This window comes from Mustela putorius, unplaced genomic scaffold (assembly GCF_011764305.1).
Source record: "Mustela putorius furo isolate JIRA1106 unplaced genomic scaffold, ASM1176430v1.1 tig00000281_pilon_pilon_pilon, whole genome shotgun sequence".
Taxonomy (NCBI): Eukaryota; Metazoa; Chordata; class Mammalia; order Carnivora; family Mustelidae; genus Mustela; species Mustela putorius.
In genome coordinates this window covers 1788974-1812450 of record NW_025421343.1, presented here as the reverse complement: position 1 = coordinate 1812450, position 23477 = coordinate 1788974, and the positions used below count along the sequence as shown (strand labels likewise).

General features: G+C 50.6%; 1 protein-coding gene across 16 annotated transcripts in view; it reads right to left on the bottom strand.

Annotated features, from left to right (window-relative positions):
• Positions 1-23477, bottom strand: part of DYSF (dysferlin) — a 202894-nt gene that overhangs the window by 146881 nt on the left and 32536 nt on the right. For 8 of the 16 annotated variants that reach the window (XM_004742172.3, XM_004742168.3, XM_004742170.3 and 5 more), the window contains 8 exons: positions 16694-16799; positions 7082-7196; positions 5795-5887; positions 5227-5432; positions 3487-3615; positions 3005-3067; positions 2249-2299; positions 419-449 (listed from right to left, as the gene is read on the bottom strand). In XM_004742172.3, coding sequence (XP_004742229.1) covers positions 419-449; positions 2249-2299; positions 3005-3067; positions 3487-3615; positions 5227-5432; positions 5795-5887; positions 7082-7196; positions 16694-16799 — 794 coding nt within the window. The remainder of the gene's footprint in view (positions 1-418; positions 450-2248; positions 2300-3004; positions 3068-3486; positions 3616-5226; positions 5433-5794; positions 5888-7081; positions 7197-16693; positions 16800-23477) is intronic. The other 8 variants (XM_004742174.3, XM_004742180.3, XM_004742178.3 and 5 more) reach the window with 1 other exon arrangement.

Below are 23477 nucleotides of genomic sequence, written 5' to 3'. Positions count from 1 at the left end.
ATGTAGGCCAAGAAGAGTCTGCCAAAGCTAGAACCCAGGCCATTTACCGCCCTTTCAGGAAGTGACTGGACCAAAAGCCAGGGTGTGAAGAAATCTAGACTTGTTATCAAAATGGCCCACCTCTGTCAGAGGGGACTTCATCTCCAACAACATTTGCTTGGGGCCTTCCAAATTTAGCATCCCTGGCTGGGCCAGCCAAGACCCATGAGAAGGTTTGATCTCCCTGAGGGCCTAGTTGACTTGGAAGATGGAAGCCTGCCTTCTCTTCTTTCCTGCGGCTCTCATCTCCAGGATCAGATTCTACCTCTAAAGTCTAAAACCCCCAAGGGAAAAAGGCGATTGTCCCAAACGGCTGTTCCCAACAGCCTCCAGAACCAAAATGCAAGGATATGGCCAAAGGGATGAGGACGTGACTCACGAGGCTCTCTGTAGATGGTACCCACGTCCATCTGAAATTAAACCAAGAAACACAAGTCAAACTCTTACCCTTGGAGCGTTCAGTGAAAGATGGTACATTATGCTATTTTATTAAAAACCATGCTTTGAAGATCATTTGGAGACATGGAGAAATGTTCATCAGCTGACGTTACATGGAAAAAGTGCAGAATACAAATTCAAAGTTTGGTAAGGTTCATCAGCGCATAGGAAAGAACAGGCAAAAGAAACACAACAGAAGGGTGATTGTGCGCTCTCTGGCTGGTAGACTTAGGTGTTAGCTTTATTTTATTTTTCCCTTTCCTATATTTTATAATTTTCTATAAAAAATTTTTCTATAAAATTCTATAAATTTTCTATAAAAATTCGTAGATCAATGGAACATGGATCGTCGGGAAGCTTGTGCATGGGGATAGCCCGAGATATGTGAGAACTCTGTACTTTCCACTCTAGTTTGCTATGAACCTAAAATTGCTCTAAAAAATTTGATCATGGATTACTTTCATAATTAGAAAAAAAGAAAACAATTTTTTACCTTAACCTCTGGGTTCTCAGACTACAGATATGCTTCAAAGATTAGAGACACAAGACATGGAACCCCATTCATTACAGAATGACCCAGGTCTGATCCCATTCTTTTTTAATAACTGCTTTTCCAGAAAAATTGCCTTCGTTTTTTATCTTGTGACTACTTCCCAGAGAAGGGGCCATATTTTATTTTGATAGCAAGAGGAGGTTAAAATAAGCCTGTACTCCTTCTTCCCATTTGATAAATGCCTGAAGATTCAAAAATGAGAAAATCAGTGAGGTTTGCATTAAAACACCATTCGTGAAGGTCTCCATTGCTAGCTACCTGCCTTTACTTCCGAGATTTGTTGATGCCTCCCTGGGAGCTGAGTCCTAGTCAGCGCTTGGTTCTCTAAAGTGCGCTCTTCGCTTCTGTACTGTATGGGACAAATGGGGATGGGGCGGGCAGGCTCCCCTGTCTCCCCTGTGTCTCAACCTGATCCCCCTGGACTCTACATCTGGACTCCACTTGCAAGCCAGAGCACCGGTGTCACCCTTGGCCTGAGTCAGAATTAGGGGGAAGGCCACCTAACCACCAATGTCACATCTGCCCAGATATAAGGACAGGTATGAATCAGAATAAGAAGCCAAATTCCTCCTGTTGGAAACAAGGGAAAAGATTTCCCTCTCCACTCTTTCTGCCAAATAATTTACCTTAGAAACCTTATAAATATAAGTATTTTTTCTGCTTTTTCTGTGGGAAGGGAGGGGCAGGCCTTCAGCACAGGCCTGGGTCCAAGTTGTAAAAAAAAAAAAAAAAAACCCTCATCACAAAAATGCAAGCTTTTCTGTTACTCCCTCTGGAGAAAGTCAGTTAGCTAACACCGATGGTCAGCCCATCACCAGGTGGTGAAGATGAACAGTGCTTGGCGAGGGCGCTGTCCATCGTCTGCCGTGAGGACTCCTTACCTGTGAACAGGTAAGTGGTGGGTTGTAAAGCATTTCTCAGTGGTGTAAAGGATTTCCTGCTGCCTTTACAATCTCCTAGTGGATAGCCTGTCATGTGCATCACCTTCTGGATTGATACGTATCCAATAATAAAATTCTGTTCTTTCTCTACAACCTCTGTGGAGAGGATTTTTGAGTTTGGAGATTTTGTCTTGCCCTTTTTTTTTTTTTTCACTGTATTTCCCAACATTGACCAAGAGGAACAGGACCCCCAAAGTACCAGCCTCTGCACATTACCTACAGAATCTCCAGTAACATGAATTAGCAACAACTGCTTTCAAAAAAAATACATAATTACCCGGAATTCTCCAATGAGAGCATCTGTCCGGAGAGAACGGGAGTCTACCACCTGGGAGAGGGAGATAAATTAAAACTCTCATTTACAAGTAAATGCTGGCCCGACAGGACCCAATACAACAGCTCTTCCCTCCCAAACAGTAACAGCCAACACTTAGAGCACGCACTCTGTTCCGAGACTGCTCTGAGCAAAGTTTAAACTCACATGAACCCCCTGAGTAGGTACTATTATTATGCCCACTTTACAGATGAAGGAACAGAGGCCCAGAGAGGCTACAGGACTTGTAGAGCATCAACACCCCTAAACGACAGAAGCAGGTGCAGAACCCACACCTTCAAAAAATAAACCATACTGCCTTCCAGAAGAAAGACACAAAAAGGGGGGGGGGGGTGCTGAGGCCCAAAGGAAGAAGCTCTTGACCAGAACCAGGCACATGGGCAAACAAAATAAAATAAAAATCGGGGTCTGCAGCGAGAATGACTTCAGAACCCCGACCTTTGGCCCCGTGGGTTGTGCTGGGCAGTGGGGGTTCCCCACTCTGCTGTTGCCTCCATCTGAGCTGCCAAAGGCATTTCTGTGACCAGCAGAGCTTGGCGGTGAGCCGCACCCGTCACCCGTGCCCTGGGCTGCACGGCTTCTTCCTCACACTCCCTCACACTCACACTGACAGGTGCACACACACGTGCATGCTGATACACGTGGCGTGCAAGTGAGTGTACACATAACCCACAGAGGAGACTAATTGCTGAGACATACCGTGATAAAGATGGGCTCCTCGAACAGCTCCGAGGGAGAGTCAAACACGTTGAAGAAGAGAGTCTGTGATTCGGGGCAAAAGGGAAATGAATGAGTGCCTGCCCACACCAGGGGCCAAGGAGAGGGTCAGCCACTGCCCACAGCCTTCAGGTCTGGTCCACCCAGAAGTGTGGACTGAGCTCAGCCCAATAGAAGGCTCTGGGGATTCCACAAGTTCTGGGGTATCCCACCCTTGACCTCACAGAGGTTGTCATCTCGGTGGGGTGGAGGCTGGCCCTATGGTATGTCAGAGACATGGAGCACTGGGAGCCCAAGGCAGGAAGAAGAGCTAGAACCACCCCCACCCCAGTTCCTCAGATGACCTACTAGGGACCCAGCATATCTCTCGATTCAAAAACCAAATGGACTGTCCCGTGTCTGCTATGCATTCCCAATTTGGAAGGGCCAGCGTGGTCCTCGTCCTTATACCCAGCATCTCCCACCTCATTGAAGAGCGGGCTGTTTCCCTTGTGGATCCGTGTCCTCTTGGTCTGCCCAGCAGCCGTGACCTTGACCACAGGCTTGATATTCACCCCTGGCAGCTGGCGCCCCTCGATCACCTGCACCCTGATCTGAAAGCCAAGAGAAGCCATGAGCAGGAGGAGGGGGGAATGTCTTCAGGCCCCAAGGGAGTCGGAAATCTCAGGGACCATTCTCACTGCTGGCTTCCGGGGAAGGGTATTAAAAAGGTATTAGGAAGAGCATTATAAGAACAGTCATATTTTTCTACCAAGGTCCCTTGCATCTCTAAAAACCCATAGTTCCGCACAAGAGCTGCCAAGCTTCCCCAAGGAAGCTCCCAGCTCTAAATTCGAGGGCTGCGCCAAGGACCCACAGCCCCCCTCATTCCACGCAGCCGTTGGGACAAGCCTTCCCTCAGACCCCTTGACGCCCGCACATCCAAATGGCCTGAACATTCCTCACTGACAGCTCCCTCAGGGGCTGAACTGACACAGTGAATTGATCCCACTTTTTATTCTTTATAAGATACAATGTTTTCTCACATTTTGAGAAATAAATTAAGAGTTTTCTCTATTGAACTTTAAGTAGAGAAAGGTTTCAGGAAGATCTGTGCTTCCAAATTTAGGCAAAATATTTTAAAACATGAGATTTAAAATACAAGAACAATTTTCATGGAAAAATACGATGTTTACTGGTTTTAAGTTTCAGTCGACATTTATTTATCAATGGACTAAACAATGCTATTCTTTAATCTGTACTACAGAAGAATATATTACTAATAATATCGGGAAGGTAGATCCATGATTTTTTATTCTCTTCATTTTCCTGTATTTTCTGTTTTCAACAAGAAAAATATATTAATTTTCAAAGGAGAAAAAAGCAGTAAGTACATGACTTGGGAATAAAAATAATAATAATGTCAGAATTTTGTCTCTCAGGCAAATACACAGTGGTTACAGCTAGTACTTTCACTTAAATTATCAAGATTTAGAAGTAAAATGTATTTTTACAATTTGTGGCACTTGGTAAAGAGCTAAGTTTCCTATCTTTAACTTTAAAAGTAGTTCTGAAGAGCTCAGTATCACGAAATGCAACTGTATCAACATGGGAAATTTCGCAGAAAAGAAAAAGAATAAGCAAAGGACCAAAATTAAGATGCAAATAAAACAGGATAGGTTTTTGGATTAAAATATGCCTGAGGGTTCATAGTAACGGCTTATTCTGTGAAGAGCTTGAACATGCTCAAATTCTACATGGCCTTCGGGAGAATCCATGGGTTTAAGGAAGGACATGGATCAAGAGAGAAAACAAAGAGCCAGACAGAGCTTCCTTGTCTGGGGATCTTGTTAAAATGCAGATTCTGATTTGGCAGGACTGGCAGTCTGCGTTTCCATCCAGCTTCCAGGTGCTGCTCCTGTTGCTGGCCCAAGGACCACAGTATGAGAAGCCAACAGCTAGCTAGCCAGATAAAGCCTTGTTGGAATGCATGTAACAAATATAAAGATGGGCTGAATCTCTCCAGCGCTCCCCGCAACCTTTTTTGTAAAGCACAAAACCAGGGGCCTGTGTTCTGAGGCCACAACGTGTGACCTGCTCATTCTGCATCTGCTGGGGACCGGGGGAACCACAGACTCCTGACTAGAAGAGCTCTTAGGACCTGCTCCCAGGCTGGACAGACAGTACTTAAAGAGGAGACTGCGGTCAGAGAGTCAGCCCATTACCTGGAAGTCCTGCGGTTTGTCCGACAATAGCTTTCTGGGAGTGGGACCACTTCTTTTCCTCTTGCTCCCGGGGTGGTAGGGAGGCGGATGAGAAGGTGGCTTCCTTGGGGTGGTGGGTGCCCCGGGGCCTGGGGCACCGCTCTGATCCAGTGATGGCTCTGCCTCATCTCCGGTGAACCCCTGGTCCTCAGTGTCCTCTCCTGTGTCTGGGCGGAGAGGCTACTAATAAGGGCTGGTCCCTCTGGCTTGGTGCTTGGGACCCTACCCAGCCAATGGAGGAGCCAAAGGGCTTGGGCACGAAGACCCACCACCCACCTCCCCTCCTGTCAGTGAGCCAGGATGGATGAGGGAGAAAGAGGAGCTTCCAACAGCTGAGATGTGAAGGTGGTCAGTCCAGTTAGTCAACAGGAAGGAAAGAAATGGCCCTAGCCCTCCCCACCATGTCCTACAGGATCAGCGCCTCTGACCATCTTGTCCCAGGTCCCACTCTGGTGAGCTGACAGATGGCAGCAGTGAGCTGGTTACAGGCGGTAGGATCAGGATCAGGAGAGCCTGACCCGGGTCTCACCGGTGGGGGCCAGCCACTTCTTTCCAGAGTTTCTCGTGTCCACGGTGCTGTCACTGAGCAGGGACCAAGTCTCAGCCCGGCTCTGTCCCCCACCTGGCATAGGGGCAGGGCACAGCCCCAGGAGGCGAGGAAGGAGCTGGGTGAGGGGAGCCAACCTAGGGCACCCCCACCCCCTGGCTACCCAAGCCTGGCACAAAATTCAGAAATTGTTCCCGTGTCTGCTGAAGACTGTCCCTTCTCACCACCTTCCTGACAAGACTGGGGATTTGTGACCTTTGGGAGCTTTTCCTGCGTAGCCGGAACCCTAACTCAGTCGGACCCACCTCCAAGGTGGTTCCAGAGCCCTCGGGCCCTTCACCCCCCATTCTGTCACCAGGAGCACCCCTTCTCTCTGCCCACCACCCACCCTCCCCAGGAACCTACGCCCCAGTCCAGATTGCTCTCCTCATCTCCAAGCTCAGACGGCGTGGAGCTCCAACAACGTGGCTGGGCAGGGCAGGCTCAGGGCACACCCCGAGCAGAGGCGGAGGCTGCTGGGGTTGAAGGCGGTGTTTGCCTCTGGCTCCCTTCACCCAGAGAGAAACTGCAGTCTCTTTCCCATGGCCAAGTCCCCACCTGGCCCATCTGTGCAGCTTTCTGCACATTCCAGCAGGCCAGACCACATGGAGGTCTCACCAGCCTCACAGCGGCAAGCCCAGCACCCTGGCGGGATCCTTCTGTGACAAGGCCAGCAGAGGCAAGTGAAGAGAACTGAGACAACCCTGGAACTTGCTAACTCAGTCTGCTCATTTCACAAATGATTAACAAGAGGCCCAGAGAGGGAGCGTGGCCGGCCCAAAGTCACACAGCTACTTGGTGCCAAAGTCAAGAAAGGAAGCCATGTCCCCTGGCATCCGCCCAGGGCTCTTTCAAGGCACACCCAGTTGTGTTGTTACGACACCATGGCCAAAGACCTAGGAAGTCCCAGAGCAGGGAAGCATTCACCTCTGGGGCATCTCCTGGGGCAGATCCCATCCAGCAAAGGCGTGCCCTCCCACCCAGCTCCCAGCTGCCCAGTGAGGAGCAGCAGCCCAGGCACAGCCCCTCCCCAGGAGGGCTTCCTCACACCAATCCTAGTAGCACTTTCTCTGTGTGACAGAAGGCCGCTCTCAGGACCTCCTACCCACTGGTGTCCTCTCTTCTATGGACCCGGGAAGCCCCCGAAGCCTCACGCTGGCCTCCTGCCCCCAGGCTCCTACACTGCTGCCGGGCTTCTTCCCAGGGGCCCTGCCAGGGTGGGCTCCTCACCAGCCATCATATCCATGTTGGGCAGAGTGGGCGAGGGTTCCAGAGATGCAGAGGGCGGGAACAGGGGCACAGCTCCAGGGAGTGGTGTGTAGGACACCTGTAGGACCAGCGAGGCCTGGAAGGGATGAGGGTGGGAAGTCAGCAGGTTAGCACACTGGCCGCGGACCGACACCGGCCAGCGTCCTTTCTGTTCCTTTTACCGCTTCGCCAAGGAAGATGGCACGGATGGGGGTCAGGTTTGCAGGAGGCTGGGGCAAAGCCACCCCAGGGGCCCATCAGGACAGGCAAGTGGCCTAAAGCACAGAATCCAGAGTCCGCTTCTGCCACCTAGAAGCTGTGCGATCTTGGTCAAATTCCAGAACCTCACTGTGCCTCGCTTCCCTCATCTATAAAATGAGCATACTAACAGCGATCGCACCTTCCTCATAGGGTCAAATGGCAGTGAAAATAGCAGACAAAGCACATCATAAGCTTCTATAAATGAATAGCCATTCAACCTCCCCTGCAGGATTTTTCAACCCTCAGCCTAGGCCCATCTCCAGGACAAAGGCCACTTGACCACTCCTGCTTAGCTGAGGGCCCTCCCCTGTTTCCCCACAGGCAGCTCAGCCTCACTCTGCTGAGGCCCCAGCTAGCTCTGGGAGTCTCAGTGTGCTGCTTACCTTTCTGAGCCCTCTTCCCTCCCAGCAACACCCCTGCCCCTCCATGTCAACTTCAGCTGTTCCAGCTTTGACCGGCTGAGGGAAGAGTGACTAGTCACCCCACTGTCACAGGCCAGGAAAGCCTGCCCTGTGTTTTCATCCCACTGACACATTGCCCTCCCTACCCCAATAAGACCTACACTGCTCAAAGGGCCCCAGAACCTGAGAAATCAGCCTCAGCAGGCTCTCTAGTCTTACACCTCTAGGCCAGTGGGGGGCTGGCCCCAGCCTTCCAGCAGGCTTCCTGGGGCAGTCTTTTTATGGATCAAAATTATAAGTGCTCTATTTAAGGAAATTCAGAGAGTACAGAAATCTTAAAGAAAAATAATAATGTGGGTGGCTCAGTGGGTTAAGCATCCGACTCCTGATGTCTGCTCAGGCCATAATCTCATGGATCAGGATCTCATGGGTCTTGAGATAAGCCCTGCATGGGGGGCTGGGGAGGAGGGAGGGTCGATGCTCAGCGGGGAGTCTGCTTGAGATTTTCTCCCTCTTCCGCTCCTCCCACTCGTGCTCCCTCCCTTTCTCTCTCAAATAAATACATCTTTAAAAAGAAAGAAAGAAAGAAAGAAAGAAAGAAAGAATATACAAGAAAAAATGAATTTCCATAATTCTACCTTTATTCACATTTTGATCTAATTCTCCCCAATCTTTTTAAACAAACACTGTACAGCCCTGCTGTATAGAAAATGCTTTTCTAGGGGTGCCTGGGTGGCTCAGTGGGTTAAGCCGCTGCCTTCGGCTCAGGTCATGCTCTCAGGGTCCTGGGATCGAGCCCCGCATCGGGCTCTCTGCTCCGCAGGGAGCCTGCTCCCCCCCCCCCTGCCTGCCTCTCTGCCTACTTGTGATCTCTGTCTGTCAAATAAATAAATAAAATCTTTTAAAAAAAGAAAGAAAGAAAATGCTTTTCTATTTTACTTGCATTAGACAGTAAGCATTTCCCAGGCTTTGACAAATCCCTTATAAACATAATTGTTAATAATGCATAATAGCCTCTGAGCAGCTCAGCATAATTCACTAGACATCTCTACTGGGTAATATCAGGGATTCTGGAAACTCCTGGGGCAAATGCTGGTCCTCACACAGAAAACAGCCACAGGTACTGGACGGCCCAGACTGGGGCGTGGGCAGGGGCAGCCAGGCTAAGGCAGGGCAGGACCTGTGGAAGGGTGGGGCTCACAACACCGAGGAAGGAAGCCAGCGCCAGCTCAGCATCCCAGAGACCCAGGGAGAGGCCAGGAAGGTAATGAGACGCTTTCTGTCCTGGAACCAAGGCTCTGCCTTCATGCCTGCCATGCAGGTTTGTGAACCACCAGCAGGTGTCACTACTTGAGCAGGCAGCTAGCTATGCACCCTAAGCTCCTGCAGCCCAAAGAGGAAAGAACAGCTTCTGGGGCCCCTCCCGGGTGCCCAGACCTGCTCATCACCACCCCTGAAGTTCTGGAGATACCAGTCAGCAGGTCTGGGGTAGACCTAGGCATTTGTATTTTCAACAACCGTCCTGGGGTTTCCCCCCACTTCATCAAAAGGGAAGTTGAGCTCTTTGGAAAAATAACTAAGTCTAGGGCTTGACCAGGGAAGATAGATGACCCTGGAACACTTCTGTGCCAGAAAGCAAGGAAATACCCAAAGAATGATAGAAACATGTCCAAAGGACACAGAAACCTATTTTCACAGACTCCCACTGGCTAAATCTGAAAGAATTTAAATATGAAAATAAATACAGAGGCAGACTAAAACATTGAATAAAATTTCTGAACACAGAAATAAATAGGACAGAAGAAAGCTTTTCCGTACAGCGAAATACCAACGAACGAATGCAGAAGAAAATAATTGGCTTAGGACATCACCATCTGACAACCATCAAAACAAGAATTAATTCAACCAAGGTGAAACAAGAATGGCTGTGAAAACAGCCAGGTAAAAGTTGGATGAGGAACAGAGTATTTAGAGTCACAAAGTACCTCCCCCCACAATTCCCACCTATTAGAAAAGAGAAGGAACTGGTGATCAGTGGAGAACACCAGCAAAGGCAACATTAATCAAATGCTCAAGGTTAAGAGCACAGTCATCCAGATACAATGAGAGCAACATATGTTCGCTGTGTTCTCCTCCTGCCAAAGACGCCCAGGCTAAATCGAATTGCAAGGAAACCTCAGACCCAAACCGGGAGACATTCTGCAGGAGAACCGGCCTACATTCCCCAAAGCATCAAGGTCCCAAGGTTGTAAAAGTCAAAGAAAGACCGAGGAATTCTCCCAGATGGAAGGAGGCTGAAGGCAAACAACTAACACAACACATAATCCTGAATTGGATCTTCTTGCTACAAAGGACACTGCTGGAAAAAACTGAGGAACTCAAATGGCAGTCTGTGGTTTGGATGGCAGTGCGGGACCAAGACTCATTCCTTCAGTCTCTGAAGGCTGTAGGTTCCCTAGGAAAAAGTCCTTAATCGGAGAAAACACACACTAAATTCAGGATGATGGGCCAGGAGGCTGGCAACTTAGTCTCAGAGGGTTTAGAACACAATACTCCTTGTATTATTCTCATAACTTTCAAAACTTAAATTATTTTCAAATAAAAAGTTAAAAACTGAGAAAGCTGCTTCTGCTGTAATCATAGAAATCCCACTCAAATAAAGTGCCAGCCCGTTCATGATGATTCCCACTCTCCAGAAGTAGTGCGAGGCCAAGTGCCAAATGAAAATAGGGTCCCTTGGGGCGCCTGGGTGCCTCAGTGGGTTAAAGCCTCTGCCTTCGGCTCAGGTCATGATCCCAGGGTCCTGGGATCGAGCCCCATGTCGGGCTCTCTGCTCAGCAGGGAGCCCTCTTCCTCCTCTCCCTCGGCCTGCCTTTCTGCCTACTTGTGATCTCTGTCGGTCAAATAAATAAATAAAATCTTAAAAAAAAAAAATAGGGTCCCTTGTCAAAACTGTATTAGGAATGTCAAGATGGCAGAGAATTAAACCAAGTGAGGAACCAAATGCCCATGAGGTCGGCCCTCTGTGGGCTGATTGCTTGGCTCAGCCTGAGCTGGGAAGGTACCTGGAAAGTTGGACCACGTCCCACCTGACATACCCGGCCTGACCCATTCATTCATTCATTTGCTTCTTCATTCCCTGCACATATATGGAGCACCTGCTATGGGCTGAGGCTTGAAGATACTTCCATGAACAAAGCAAAAGCTCCCGCCCCCAGGGAGTTCACATCTTGGCAGAGGAGACAGACCATAAATAATAAATGAAACAGATAACGTAACTTATGAAGTATGTTGGAAAGAAAAGTTAACCAGAGCAAGTGGGAGCAGGGGAGCAGGAGGAGCTGAGGTATTAAATCGAGTGGTCTGAATGGACCCCACCAAGGTGAGGAGAGAGGACCCAAACTGTGAAGGGTCACAGCTGGGCTGCCTTTCGGCCCCACCCACCCCATCCTTCTAACCTTTGGTGCCTGAGGACCAGATCCCCTTAGAGAACACACCTTCTTATCCAGCCCCTCCTCACCCTTGAGAACTGTGCCCATCATCTCTGTGCTCAGTGCAGAGGTGGACCTGCAGGAGAATGACTGCTGCCCTCCACACTCTGGGGGCCAGCGCCTTAGCCTGGGGGCTCAGGAGCAGCCCTGCCACCAGAGAAGCAGGAAGGAGCAACAGCCCTGGAATCGGAAGACCACCCAGGCTGTCCTTCCCAGGGTTTCCTGAGTATCATCTACCCACACACTGAGAGCCCTACACCAAACTCCCAAGGAAATGTCAACATCCTGGCGGGTCCAGGCCCTTGGATGAGACTTCCAGCCCAGAGACAGCTCCATCTCTTATTTCCCCCGTTGGACAGCCACGGGACGTCCCTGGCAGCTTCACGCTCTGGGGACCACTGCTTCAGGACCTCATCTTTGGAACCACAGGTGATTAATACTAGAGGCCTTTAGCTCTATAGGGAATCTCGGGGTGGGGGGGCTGTCTATGCAACCTGGTCAGGGTCAGGACCTGCCACCTTCACCATGATGTCAGACCAGTGCCCGTCCCCTTCTCCAGACACAACCAGAGCTGAGATGTTCTTGCCATGCGATGTCTGTGAACTCCATGCTCTCCCAAACCACATGACCATGGCCTAGGGTCCCTCTGAGGTGGTCCATGTCAAGGTCCCCACCTGATAACTCTGCTCCTCAAGTCTCCAGCCCTGGCCCCACCGTGCAGTCATCCTGTCCCAAGACCATTATCTGTCAGTCGTGTGTCCACCAGGACATGGCGCCCTGGAGCAGGGAACCTGTCACCCATGCCTGCCATCCTGGGGTCCACAGTCAACAACAACACAGAACTCCGAAGGGGCCAGTCTGGCCACCAGGATAGGAGGGCATAGGAAACCAAAGACAAAGACAGGGGACAACCTCATCAGTTCCTCCTAACACGTTTTGCAGCCAAGCTCTGGGGTCATTCGCCCACCATGCTCTGCCCCATTGCTTACTGTCTGTGTCCTCAGCTCCAGCTTTCTGACACTGAGCCTAGCATGACCAAACCCCAGACCAGCCCCTTCCCCCTCCCTCAACAGACACCAAGTGAGTGGACGGGACAGTCTCATATGCATCTGATTCTATTTTATTGCCTGGCCCCAGACAACACCAAGAAGCTGGAAGAAGGTGAGATGTAGCCCTGAGCTGAGGGAGGGGTGGCTGTCAGCACCTGACAACCCCCATGAGAGAAACTCAGGGATCCACCAGAGTTCTGGGTCTGCCCTCCTCCAGTCCCTGCTCCCAACACACAGGGCCCTGCTGGCTCCCCACCCCACACCACTGGGTTTCCTGTTTTCTTGTGACCCAGTAGGTCTCTCTTCTTCTGATCTGTCTCTTGCTGTTAGGACTGAGGTCATACCAACAGTCTGCATGGTGTCCACACCCTCACGAGCAAGTTCCTCTTCAAATACATTGGGAGTATGTGGCTTCTCTCCTCCATGGGTGTCCAGCAACCCCACCGGCCTGGAGCCTCCCCCAGGACAGGGACAGTGTCATCCCCTTCAGTCTAGAATCTGTCTGAGGATAGATTTGGCATCTTCTCATGGCACACAGCTCTGAAGGGACATGGGGGAGAATGCTGAGTGCCAGGCCCATGACGTCCACAGGCCAGCCTACAGCAGGACTCCCACAGCATGGCCGCCTCCGGCCATCTTCCTCCTCTCAGTCCTTCCAGGGTTTTCCAAGGATCCCACAGGCCCTGTCCTCACTCCCATCACCCCTTCAGCAGGTCGCTTTGACGGGCTGAGCTAAACTCAGCTGGGTACTCCTGGCATACTCTGCCCATGGGGTCCAGCCCAGAAGTCGGCCTCAGTGAACAGCCCATGAGAATCCTGGGCTTCGGACAGAGCTCTGACCCTTCTGACCCTTCTGAGCATGACCTCCATTCTCTGTGCTTCTCACACAGGGCAGCCAGCCCCAGGTCACAGGTGGGAAGCCCCAGCTCAGGGGGTCTTGGGAGCAGGCGCTGCTCTGTGACTCAGTGTTATCACAGGCACTAGAAGATGGACCCAGATACTCTCCACAGGCTGGAGCTGTATCTTGGCCTCACCTCCCCCAGGCTCTGTGCAGTCAGGGGCTCAGCCAAGCAGGGCTTAGCCCTCCTCTCCCATCCCTCCTTTCTGGCTTTTATACCCCCTCCTGGGAGACACGGTCTGTGAAGGACTGGCAATCTCCGCACACAGACAAGCATCCCAGCAGAGAAAGAAGAAAGCAGCAGGTTCCCAGCTGGTGAGCACGAAACACAAACAGAGTGTGGAAACAGAGGAAGAAGAAGAAGGGTGAGGCATTCAGGGAGAGTCACCAACCTGGCTCAGACCCCCGCCGTCTGCCAGGCTAGACCAGGTGCGAAAAGCTGTGCCTCAGGGACTGGACAGGCGTCTGATCTTAGAGAGGAGCCCAAGCACAGGAGAACTTATAAGAAACACCAGGCATGGATGCCCAGAGGGCAAGAGTGGAGGGATGTTTGAGCATCTCAGCCAGGAGCTAGAAACTCTGACTAGGGGCATTGGGGGCTGTGATTTAGTGATTTCTAAGAAACACATATTGGGTCATTCAGGTGACCAAACTCTATTTCTCAGAAATACTGGGTCTTCAGAGCCATAAAGGTAAAATGGGTGTCTTATTATTAATGAAGGTAACTTTTGGACCCCATGCAAGTGTAGGACCTGGTTGACAAGAGGACCAACCCTATGCTTAGAGGGTTGGAACTTTCAGTCCCATCGCCCCAGCCTCTGGGGAAGAAAGTGGGGCTGGAGGTTGCATCAGCCAATGGACAGTGACTTAGTCAATCATGACTATAACGAAGCCTCCCTTAAAAACTACAATTTTTTGGTCTCTTTTTTCAGAGAGTTTCCATGCTGAGGGAACTAGAATGTCTCCATGTACCACCAAACAGGGCCCCAAACTCCACAAGGACAGAAGTTCCTTTGTTCAGGACCTTGCCCTATGGATCTCTTCATCTGGCTGTTGATGCACATGCTTTGTGATGCCTTTTAACAAACTGGTAAATGTTAGTGTTTCTCAGATCCCTGACTCAAAGTATCTCCCTCACCAGCTACCTACAGTTCCTCCATGGGTGTTCTACACCTTTATGGAAAGCTGTGGTCTTCTTCAGGATCCAGAAGTACCTGGAGTCCTTCTTGACTCTAGGGATGTGGTACTATGATTTATAATTACAGATGTGTGTGTCTATATGAATATTTAGTCATTGTCCTTGTTTCAGGCACAGAGCTCCTTTTAGGAATTCCTTGGACTTTCCTAAATGCTAACAGCCAACAGGGTGTCTTTTTTTTGTGCTAATGAATTGACTTGGGCAATCCCCTAAGGATGGCATCTGGTTGCTAGTGGAGCCAACCCTGTGGTTAGAAAGCTGAACTTTCAGCCCCCACCACCTCCAGGGAGGGGGATCCATTGTCAATGAAGCCTCCATAAAACCCCAAAGGACAAGGATTGGAGTGCTTCCAGGTTGGATCATAACTGGCGATCTGGTAACTACAATGTTTTTCTGAGTTCTGCAAGCCGCTCTAGCAAGTTAATCAAACCCAAGGAGGGGGTCATAGGAACGACCTATCTAGAGCTGGTTGGTCAGGAAAGCTCAGGGTGGCAAAGGATTCGGAAGGGGAGGATTTGGGACTGGCAAAGGATTGGAAAGGGGAGGCCTTGTAGGACTGAGCCCTTAACCCAGAGCTGTCCCTGGACAGAGAGTGTCAGAATTGACTTGAATTACTGGATACCCATCTGGAGTCAGAGAATTGCCTGGTGGGGTGGGGGGACTGGAAATTGGTTCTAGAACCCTTAAACTGCATGAGTAGACTGGAGAGCTCAGGAGGAGGGCAGGGGGAGGACAAGGAGGATGCAAGATGGAGACAAGCTCAGTGATACTGGAGGAGGTCACTGAGAGGACACGCCCACCAACAGACCCGCAGTAAACCCAGGTTCCTCACCCCCTCCACTCTCCACACAATGTAAGTTCTGCTTGCCCTCCTTGCTCTCAGATGCCTCTCCAGGCAGAGTCTTGAGCTAGTGACGTAGTGTTGAGACTATCTGGATGGCATACAGGACTGAACCCAGTTAAGACCTCTATAGAAACTTCTAAGATTTGGTAGATGGGTGCAGAGATCCACTCCTCTCGCTGCCGCCACAGACACGCCTCACAGATAAGTCCCCTGGCTTACTAACCCTGCCGCCTGCCAGACTAGAGCAGCATGCCTCCTTCTTGGGTCTCTCCCTGCCTTCCATGTAAGGGGACTGGTTCCCGATTTCACCTGGGAAGCCCCTGAAGAGGTTACAGACCTCTAAGTGAACACCGCACTAAACCAGAATGTTCTGCCAGCCATCACTGGCCTAAGAAGTGTCAAGAGGAAGTTCCAGCATCAGAAAGGCAGTGGAGCAGGAGTCCATTCAAGTCGCTCCCACCCCTGAGAGTTTAAGAGATGTGCCACCCTTGTGCCACTACTTGTCCCCTTTTGGACATGGAGTCACTGTGTGACTTCAGTCAATCACTCTCTTTCTCTAGCTCTCAGTGCCCAGTAGTGGTTCCTTTTAGAGTTCTGCCAGATTTGCCACTTCCTGACTCACCAAGCCAGCCAATGTTCCCTACCCTCACACACACACACACACACACACACAGAGAGACGCGCACACACACACTCAAAGAGAACTAGCCCAGAATCCCCAAGATCCCACCAGGAGGAAGTATTTCCAAATGGATAGTCCCCCGGGGCCTCCTGGGGGTGGAGCTGACCCAGAGGGAAGGTCAGGAATTCTACTGACCAGGAAGAAAGAACCCTGCAGGGTATATTTAGCTCCCTAAAAATAACGGGAAGCCAGAGACGGGGGCTAGGAATTGTCTGTGAGGACTGGAAGAGCACTGGAAAGGCTGGGGGAGGGGCAGGAAGGACGATGGCCGAAAGGAAGAGGGTCTGACGGGTTCTGGTGGGCAGGGAAGGGGGATGTCTGCCTCCCTTCCCTTGGGATCTGAGACCCAGATGACTCAGATATTCCAGATCTGGAGATGGGGGCTGGGAGGTGAGGGAGGGCTACCAAGGAGATTGGGGGAGCCATCACCAAAGCTGCCCAGGAAGTTTGGGAGGTCATCAGTTGTCGAGTAAAGAACCAATCCCAGGAGGTGACGGTTCCTCCCTTCAGGGCAGGAGGGGATCCAGGGGTAAGCCAAGCTGGTATGAGGCAAGGCTGACTTGAGCCCCACAGAAGGGGCCAGGGCTCCCTCCTGTCCCCTTCCTGTCCCTTCCATGCCACTTCCCCTTCCCGGCACCCTGAGCTCTGGTCGGGGAGGTGGAGGGGCAGGCCTGGTTGCTGGCAGCTGGACTCTGGCATACCACTAGCGTCAGAGAGGCAAGACCTCAGACCAGACACGGGCCTGATCCAAAGGCCTGGTGGGCACTTACCCCCGTGGGCTGCTTCTTGGTGTCCAGCAGGGGGGCATTGAAGCTGGCAGACAGGCTGGGTGTGGCGAGGACCTCCCGGAGTGGGACTTGGGCCTCCCCCAAGAACCTAAGCAGAGAGAAAAGTAGAATGTTGAGAACTAGCCTAATGTGCCCGGCTCTTCCTCCAACATACCACCCCCTCACCACCATCTCACCGCATAAACAAACACCCTGCAGACAAAGCTGATCTGCCTCAAACACCACAGTCCCCTAGGACCCCTCACGGCTCCCTAGCACCCTGCCCCTGGGCATCCCACTTGTCATCCCTGGAGGGCCAGGCCCCCCTCCCTGCACAAGGATGAGAGACACCTTCCCTTCGCCCAAGGCCAGCTTTCTGCCTCTCCCCAGAGGCCCAGCCCCACCACCCCTGTCCGCCTGGATACTCCCACAGAAGGGCTGCCTTGCCCATCAGACCTCAGCCATCCACAGGTCAGTGTCTCCTGGAAGCAGGGGGACCCCACCACCACACCTGCTCACACATCACCACCCACACTTGTAGCTGGAAGCTGCAGTGACTCTGACCCACATCCACACAGGCCGTCTGTCCCGGCTGCCCAGGGCTCCGCCAGCAATGGTCGTCGATGAAAAACAGTCTTTCCTGTCTTCAGGGACAGGGAGAAAAGCAAACTGGGGCTGAGCAGCCATGCCCACTCCCCAGTGAGGCCGGGACTGTCACAGCATACACACATAAGGCAGCATCTCCGACTGAGGGGTGGGAAACCCCAGAAATGCATGGGCTCCTAGGGAAGAGTAGGTCCCCAAGGGACGAGCAGCTAAGGGGCGCTCCAAAGGGTGCCAAGGAAAAAGTCTGTGCCCCTCTGCTAAGAAACGGGCAAACTGCGTTCGGCAGCTCTGCAGTGGGCGGGGGGGGGGAAATCATGGGCAGGCAGTGGCCCGTGTCAATCAGAGTTGTCGCCTGATGTCTGCATCACACTTCTGCGTGCTTCCTGCATACAACTGTCAGGGAGTGAATGATCGACAGCCAGAAGAGCCATCCTCTTCTGCTTCTTGATGGTTTTTTTTTTCCCCCTGACAAATAAATAGCATGCCTGTTATTTATTTATATCCTTTTTCTAGTGTTTATAACGACTGCTTTGAACATAGGTTTTATGAAGTTTTATTGAAATATAAATTCAGTCTTGACCAAAAGAGCTGATTTTTCAAAAAAAGATTTATTTATTTGAAAGAGAGAGAGAGAGTTGTGAGGGTTAAGGGACAGAGGGAGAGGAAGAGGTCATCTTAAACAGGTTCCACATCGAGCATGGAGCCCGATGTAGAGCATGATCTCATGACCCCAAGGTCACGACCTGAGCAGAAACCATGAGTCAAAGCTACCCATGTGCCCCTAAACAGCTGATTTTTCACCCTGGCTGCTCACAATGAGATGTCACCTCGCCTTCATTAGGATGGCTGCTATCCAAAAAAATAGGAAACAACAAAAGTTGGTGAGGATGTGGAGAAATGGGCACCCTTGCGCCTCGGTTGACGGGCACGGGAAAAAAAGTATGCAAAAATGGACCATATAATCTAGCAATTTCACTTCTAGGTATATACTCAAAAGAACTGAACCCAGGGACTCGAAAAGATATTTGTACACCCACGTTCATACAGCATTATTCAAATCACCAAAAAATGAAAGTAACCCAGGAATCTACCAACAGATAAATGGATAAATAAACAACGGAATGGATAAATGAAAGGCAATAAAATATTAAAATAAAATTAATCAATTAAAATAAATTAAATATAAACATGCATACCATGAAATATCACTTAGCCTTTAAAAAGAAAGAAGTTCTGACACCTGCCACCACACGGATGAACCCTGGAACCATGATGTTGAGTGAAATCAGACAGACTCAAAAAGACAAATACTGGCGGCGCCTGGGTGGCTCAGTGGGTTAAAGCCTCTGTCTTCAGTTCAGGTCATGATCCCAGAGTCCTAGGATCGAGTCCCGCAGAGAGCCAACTTCCTCCTCTCTCTCTCTCTGCCTGCCTCTCTGCTGACTTGTGATCTCTGTCTGTCAAATAAATAAAATCTTTGGGAAAAAAAAAAAGACAAATACCATATGATCGCTCGTAAATGAGGTTCCTAGAATAAGTCAGCCCATGAAGAAAGAAAGTAAAACAGAGGTTACTGGGGGTTGGGGATAGGGGAAAGGGGGAGTTATTATTCAGTGGATACAGAGCTTCAGTTTGGAAAGATGAAAAAGTTCTGGGGATGGACGGTGGTGATGGTTGGCCAGCAGTGTGAATGTGCTTGATGCCACCAAGCTGTGCACTTAGAATACTTAAAATTGTAAGTTCTGTTATCTATATTTTACCACAATAAAAATAATTAATGAATAGCTTCCTGTTACTTATTAATTAATTATTAATAACCACTCACTAATATTAGTTGAGCTCCATTCTTCTTGGAACCAGTGGACTCTTGGTCACCTGAGAGGATTCCTTGCTAGCAAGGCAGTAACCTGGCTTGTTCTGAATTTTGTAACACTTCTCTAATATTTCTTCCAAGAAAGGGCTAACGCGAGAGACATTCACTCACATTCATTCGTCGTGATGCTAGAAAATTCCACGTTTTCTAGAATTCAGACAGGTGTGTGCTATACTCCTTTGCAGCATGGAGCAGGCTCGTAGCACAGCTTACAAAAGCAGGGGCTCCTGGAGGGTCTCCGCCCCAGGGCCAGCGTGGGGGAAGGCACCTGCCACCAGTGTGTTGACTGAAGTGTCCTCAGTGTCACCAGGGAGCTCCCAAGACCTGACCTTTATTGCTCACTTGTTTGTACCCACTGACTTCTGTCCCATATTTTTCTACTAGCTCTTCTTTCCAGCTTGTCTCTTCACTCAGGAAACAAGACCCCCCTTGGCATAGCATCTGATGACAGAAACCGAAACTTCCCTTCAAACCCTAATGACTGCCCGTGCGAAGTGCTCTGGCGGCCCAAACCATGTAGACCAGTTCGAGCTTCACTCTGCATCAATACCTACACAGTCGGACCCTGGAGGGACCTATGGAGTGACTCATGGTTACCTTTACCCTCATGATAACACTAAAATCTCTGTCCAAGTTGGAGCGCAAGCCTCATTTACATGACATACAATGTGGGATAGCCATGTTTCCCCAAGGCACGTGATCGACCTCAGGTCTGTCTCCACATAGACGACAACCCTCCCCTACCTAAATGTTTTAAATAAAAGGAACCCATTCACCCCTTGCTAGGGGAGTCATGGCTTTGGAAGTTATTCCCAGGGATCTTACTTGCTGCAAATAAAAAAGTTTCCTTTATGCAATGACTCCAGCTGGGGTAGTTTCTATCTGTGGCTCAGGGAGGGGCAAACTCATGTTAGTTAGTTGGGGTTACATCAAGACCCAGGCAAGGTCAAAATGACAGGGCCATGGATATAAAAGACCCATGAATCCACGCGACATTCGCAATCGGAGTCCCCCAGTCCTTCACAGTATAGCCGGGGTGGCAGAGGGGAGGGACTGGCTCCAGCAGGTGATTGACAGAGCCTGCCCTAGAACTTGAGGCCCTGATTCCTTGCTGGATCAGCTTGGAGGCAGAGTGGGCTCTGGGTGCTGAAAGGAGGGCAGGCCCAGCAGCGTAGACTTGCTGCGGGGGCTCCAGCTCCGGAGCCCTGGAGGCTGCGGCCAGAGCAGACCGGCCCTGGGCTGCCTCCCCTTCTGGCCTCTGCCCGCCAGCCCTCCAGGCCTGGAGAATTCCCGGAAGTGGGGCAGGAACAATGGGAGGAAATGCAGTGGGAGGGCCAGACCCACCCCTGTCAGCCCAGGAACCTCCGGAGGCAGGGAGACCTGGGCCAGGAGGGACTGCTTGTTATTTCCTCCCTTAATGCCTTGCTGGACCTTGAAATGACCCCACCTCCCACAGTCCTCCCCTGCCCACAGGCCTTGGGACCAGTCCTCTGGAGGAGCTGGGTGGCCTTTATAAGCCCCCACTCCCCTATGAGGAGAGGCCAGAGACACCCGAGTAGACTGGCTGTCCCCAAGCCTACGGAGCAGGCAGCCCCAGAGTGGGCCCACAGGATGCTCTGGGAGGCCCAAGTAGTTGGCCAGACTCCCTGGGGAAGATGAATGGGTCCGAGGCTTGATCACAGGAAACCCTATGGCCACTCTTCATTCATTCTTTCATTGGTGGATGGAGGAGAGGAGGCTTTATGCAGGCAGCCTCAGGGGAGGATGAGGGTCCACACCCTCAGGGAAACCCACCACATCCAGAAATCAAGATCAAGGCACAGACCCTGGGGCCCATGGGCCTACACCAACCAGCAATGCCCTGTGCTCAGCAATGCCCTGGCGGCTTGGCAGACAGAATTCAGGACGGTTCAAAGGAGGGGCAGGGGGTCCTGCATGGGCTGCATCAGCGCCAGCCCTGAGTGTGTGCAGAGCCTCCTCTGAGTGTGTGCAGAGCCTGGCAGGCAGGAAGGAAACCCCATGGGCCTTGGCCGCACCCCCTGCAGCCTGCCATAAGAAAATGTCACCGCTTTCCCAGCCTCCCCAGACCCACCATCCCTCTCAGTCGTGCTGTTCTGGAGCCGCAGGAGGAATGTGAAGGCTGAAGTCCCAGCTGCCATCCCACAGACTGAGAAGGAGCTCAGGGATCGGCGTCGGGGAGGGAGGAGTGGTCCAGGCAGTTCACACATTGACAAGGCACACATTTTTCCTCCGTAGTTAAAGATCTGGCTCCCAGACTCGTCACCCAGTAGGGCAACTGTCTGAGATGGGAGAAACTCTCGGGGAGCAAGTGGGGTTACGGCCTCCGATTCTGAGTCGTAAGTGGGAGGTTATAAATTAAAGTGGCCAAGTAAGTTTATTTTAATGAACCACAAAGATATCGAAACAATTTTATCTCAAAACACTGGGCCTTCTTACAATATCGTTTATAAGAACAAAACACAGGAGGCAGTCCAGATGTCCATCTCAGAAGGGGGGTAAATATAGTACAGCCTAATGACTGATTTACTGCACGACTGTACAATCATGGCAAGTACACCACCGACTTCTATTCGGAAGATCTTCAAGGTACATTGTGAAATGAGAAAAGAGTACAAAAGAGCATGTATAGGGGCACCTGGGTGGCTCAGTTGGTTAAGCATCTGCCTTCAGCTCAGGGCATGATCCCGGGATCCTGGAATCAAGCCCCGCATGGGGCTCCTTGCTCCGCGGGGAGTCTGCTTCTCCCTCTGCCTGCCGCTCCCCCTACTCGTGCTCTCTCCCTCCCTTCTCCCTCTCTGAAAAATATATAAAATCTTTAAAAAAAGAAAGCAAGAAAGAAACGAAGGACCATTGTTATCTACAGGGAATGGGTAAGAAGTAGGCAGACGGAGGACAGAGGCAACAGGGAGAATTTTCACTGCGTTTTCTCTCAACAGTTTGTTTTTATAACCTCCCCTGTTTTTTTACCAACTCAAAATTTAAATTTATAAATGGAACATAAAATCCTAAAAATATTATCATTCATTCATGCTGCAAATACATATTCAACATGTCCAACAAAACCCGGTCTCCGCCCTCACGAAACTTACTTCTAACAATAGCTCCCCTCCTATCCAGTGCACGGGAGCTAATGCCAAGCACTCTCCCGACACTCCTCTCATTCAAAAAAAACAATAGGCCTATGAAGTAGGTACTGTTAGTTGCTCAGTCCATCTTACAGACAAGGAACTTGGGTCTCAGAAAGGCATTCGACTTGATTTTGCAGAAAGAACAAGGCAGACAGAAGCAGATCCTAAAGGCTTTCCTTTGCTGGACCTGCTGGTGCACCTCAGAGCCCCATAAATGTGAACTGGAACACACCATCATGTAAGAAACCAAAACGTCCTCGGCTTGCTCCAGCCTTACAAAAGAGAGCCCAGCCACCACATTTCATCAGATTCAACTTTAAAAAAACAAAAACAAAAACAAACTACCTAATTCCAGGGGTGCCTGGGCAGCTCAGTCAGTTAAGCCTCAGACCCTGCTCAGGTCCTGATCTCATGGGGTGGTGATCCCAGCCCCGCTGTCAGGTCCCAAGCTCAGCAAGGAGTCAGCTTGCTGCCCCTCCCCCAGCTTATGCAGGCACACTCTCTGTCTCTCAAGAAATAAATCTTTAGGGGCACTTGGGTGGCTCAGTGGGTTAAAGCCTCTGCCTTCGCCTCGGGTCATGATCCCAGGGTCCTGGGATTGAGCCCCGCATCGGGCTCTCTGCTCAGCAGGGAGCCTGCTTCCTCCTCTCTCTCTCTGCCTGCCTCTCTGCCTACTTGTGATCTCTGTCAAATAAATAAATAAAATCTTAAAAAAAAAGAAAGAAAGAAAGAAATCTTTTAAAAAATGTGTAATTCCAAGCTGTATTAATTATGCTTTTTTATTTTATGTATTTTTTAATAGGCCCCCTCTTTTTTTTTTAAGATTTTATCTGTTTGAGAGAGAGAGAGCGAGACCCTGATGGCAGGGAAAGTAATCTCCCAGCCACAGAGGATGGCAGACCCTCTGGAGTCACCCCAGACCTCCACTACACCACAGCACTGTGAGCTGTAGAAGGACGGGGAGTAGAAGGGAGACACTCAAAATCTTAGGGAGAAAAAAGAGCTGAAGAGAAGGAAGGACTTTCTGACAGAGTAATCCAGGCCGGAAATGGGTTTCTTCCTGACCCCAGCACTGTCCTTCAAGGATGGAAGGAACAAGACTCCTAGCCTGGGGACTCACAGGTCTTTCCACTCTGGCTGACCTCTCTGCCCAGGGGGA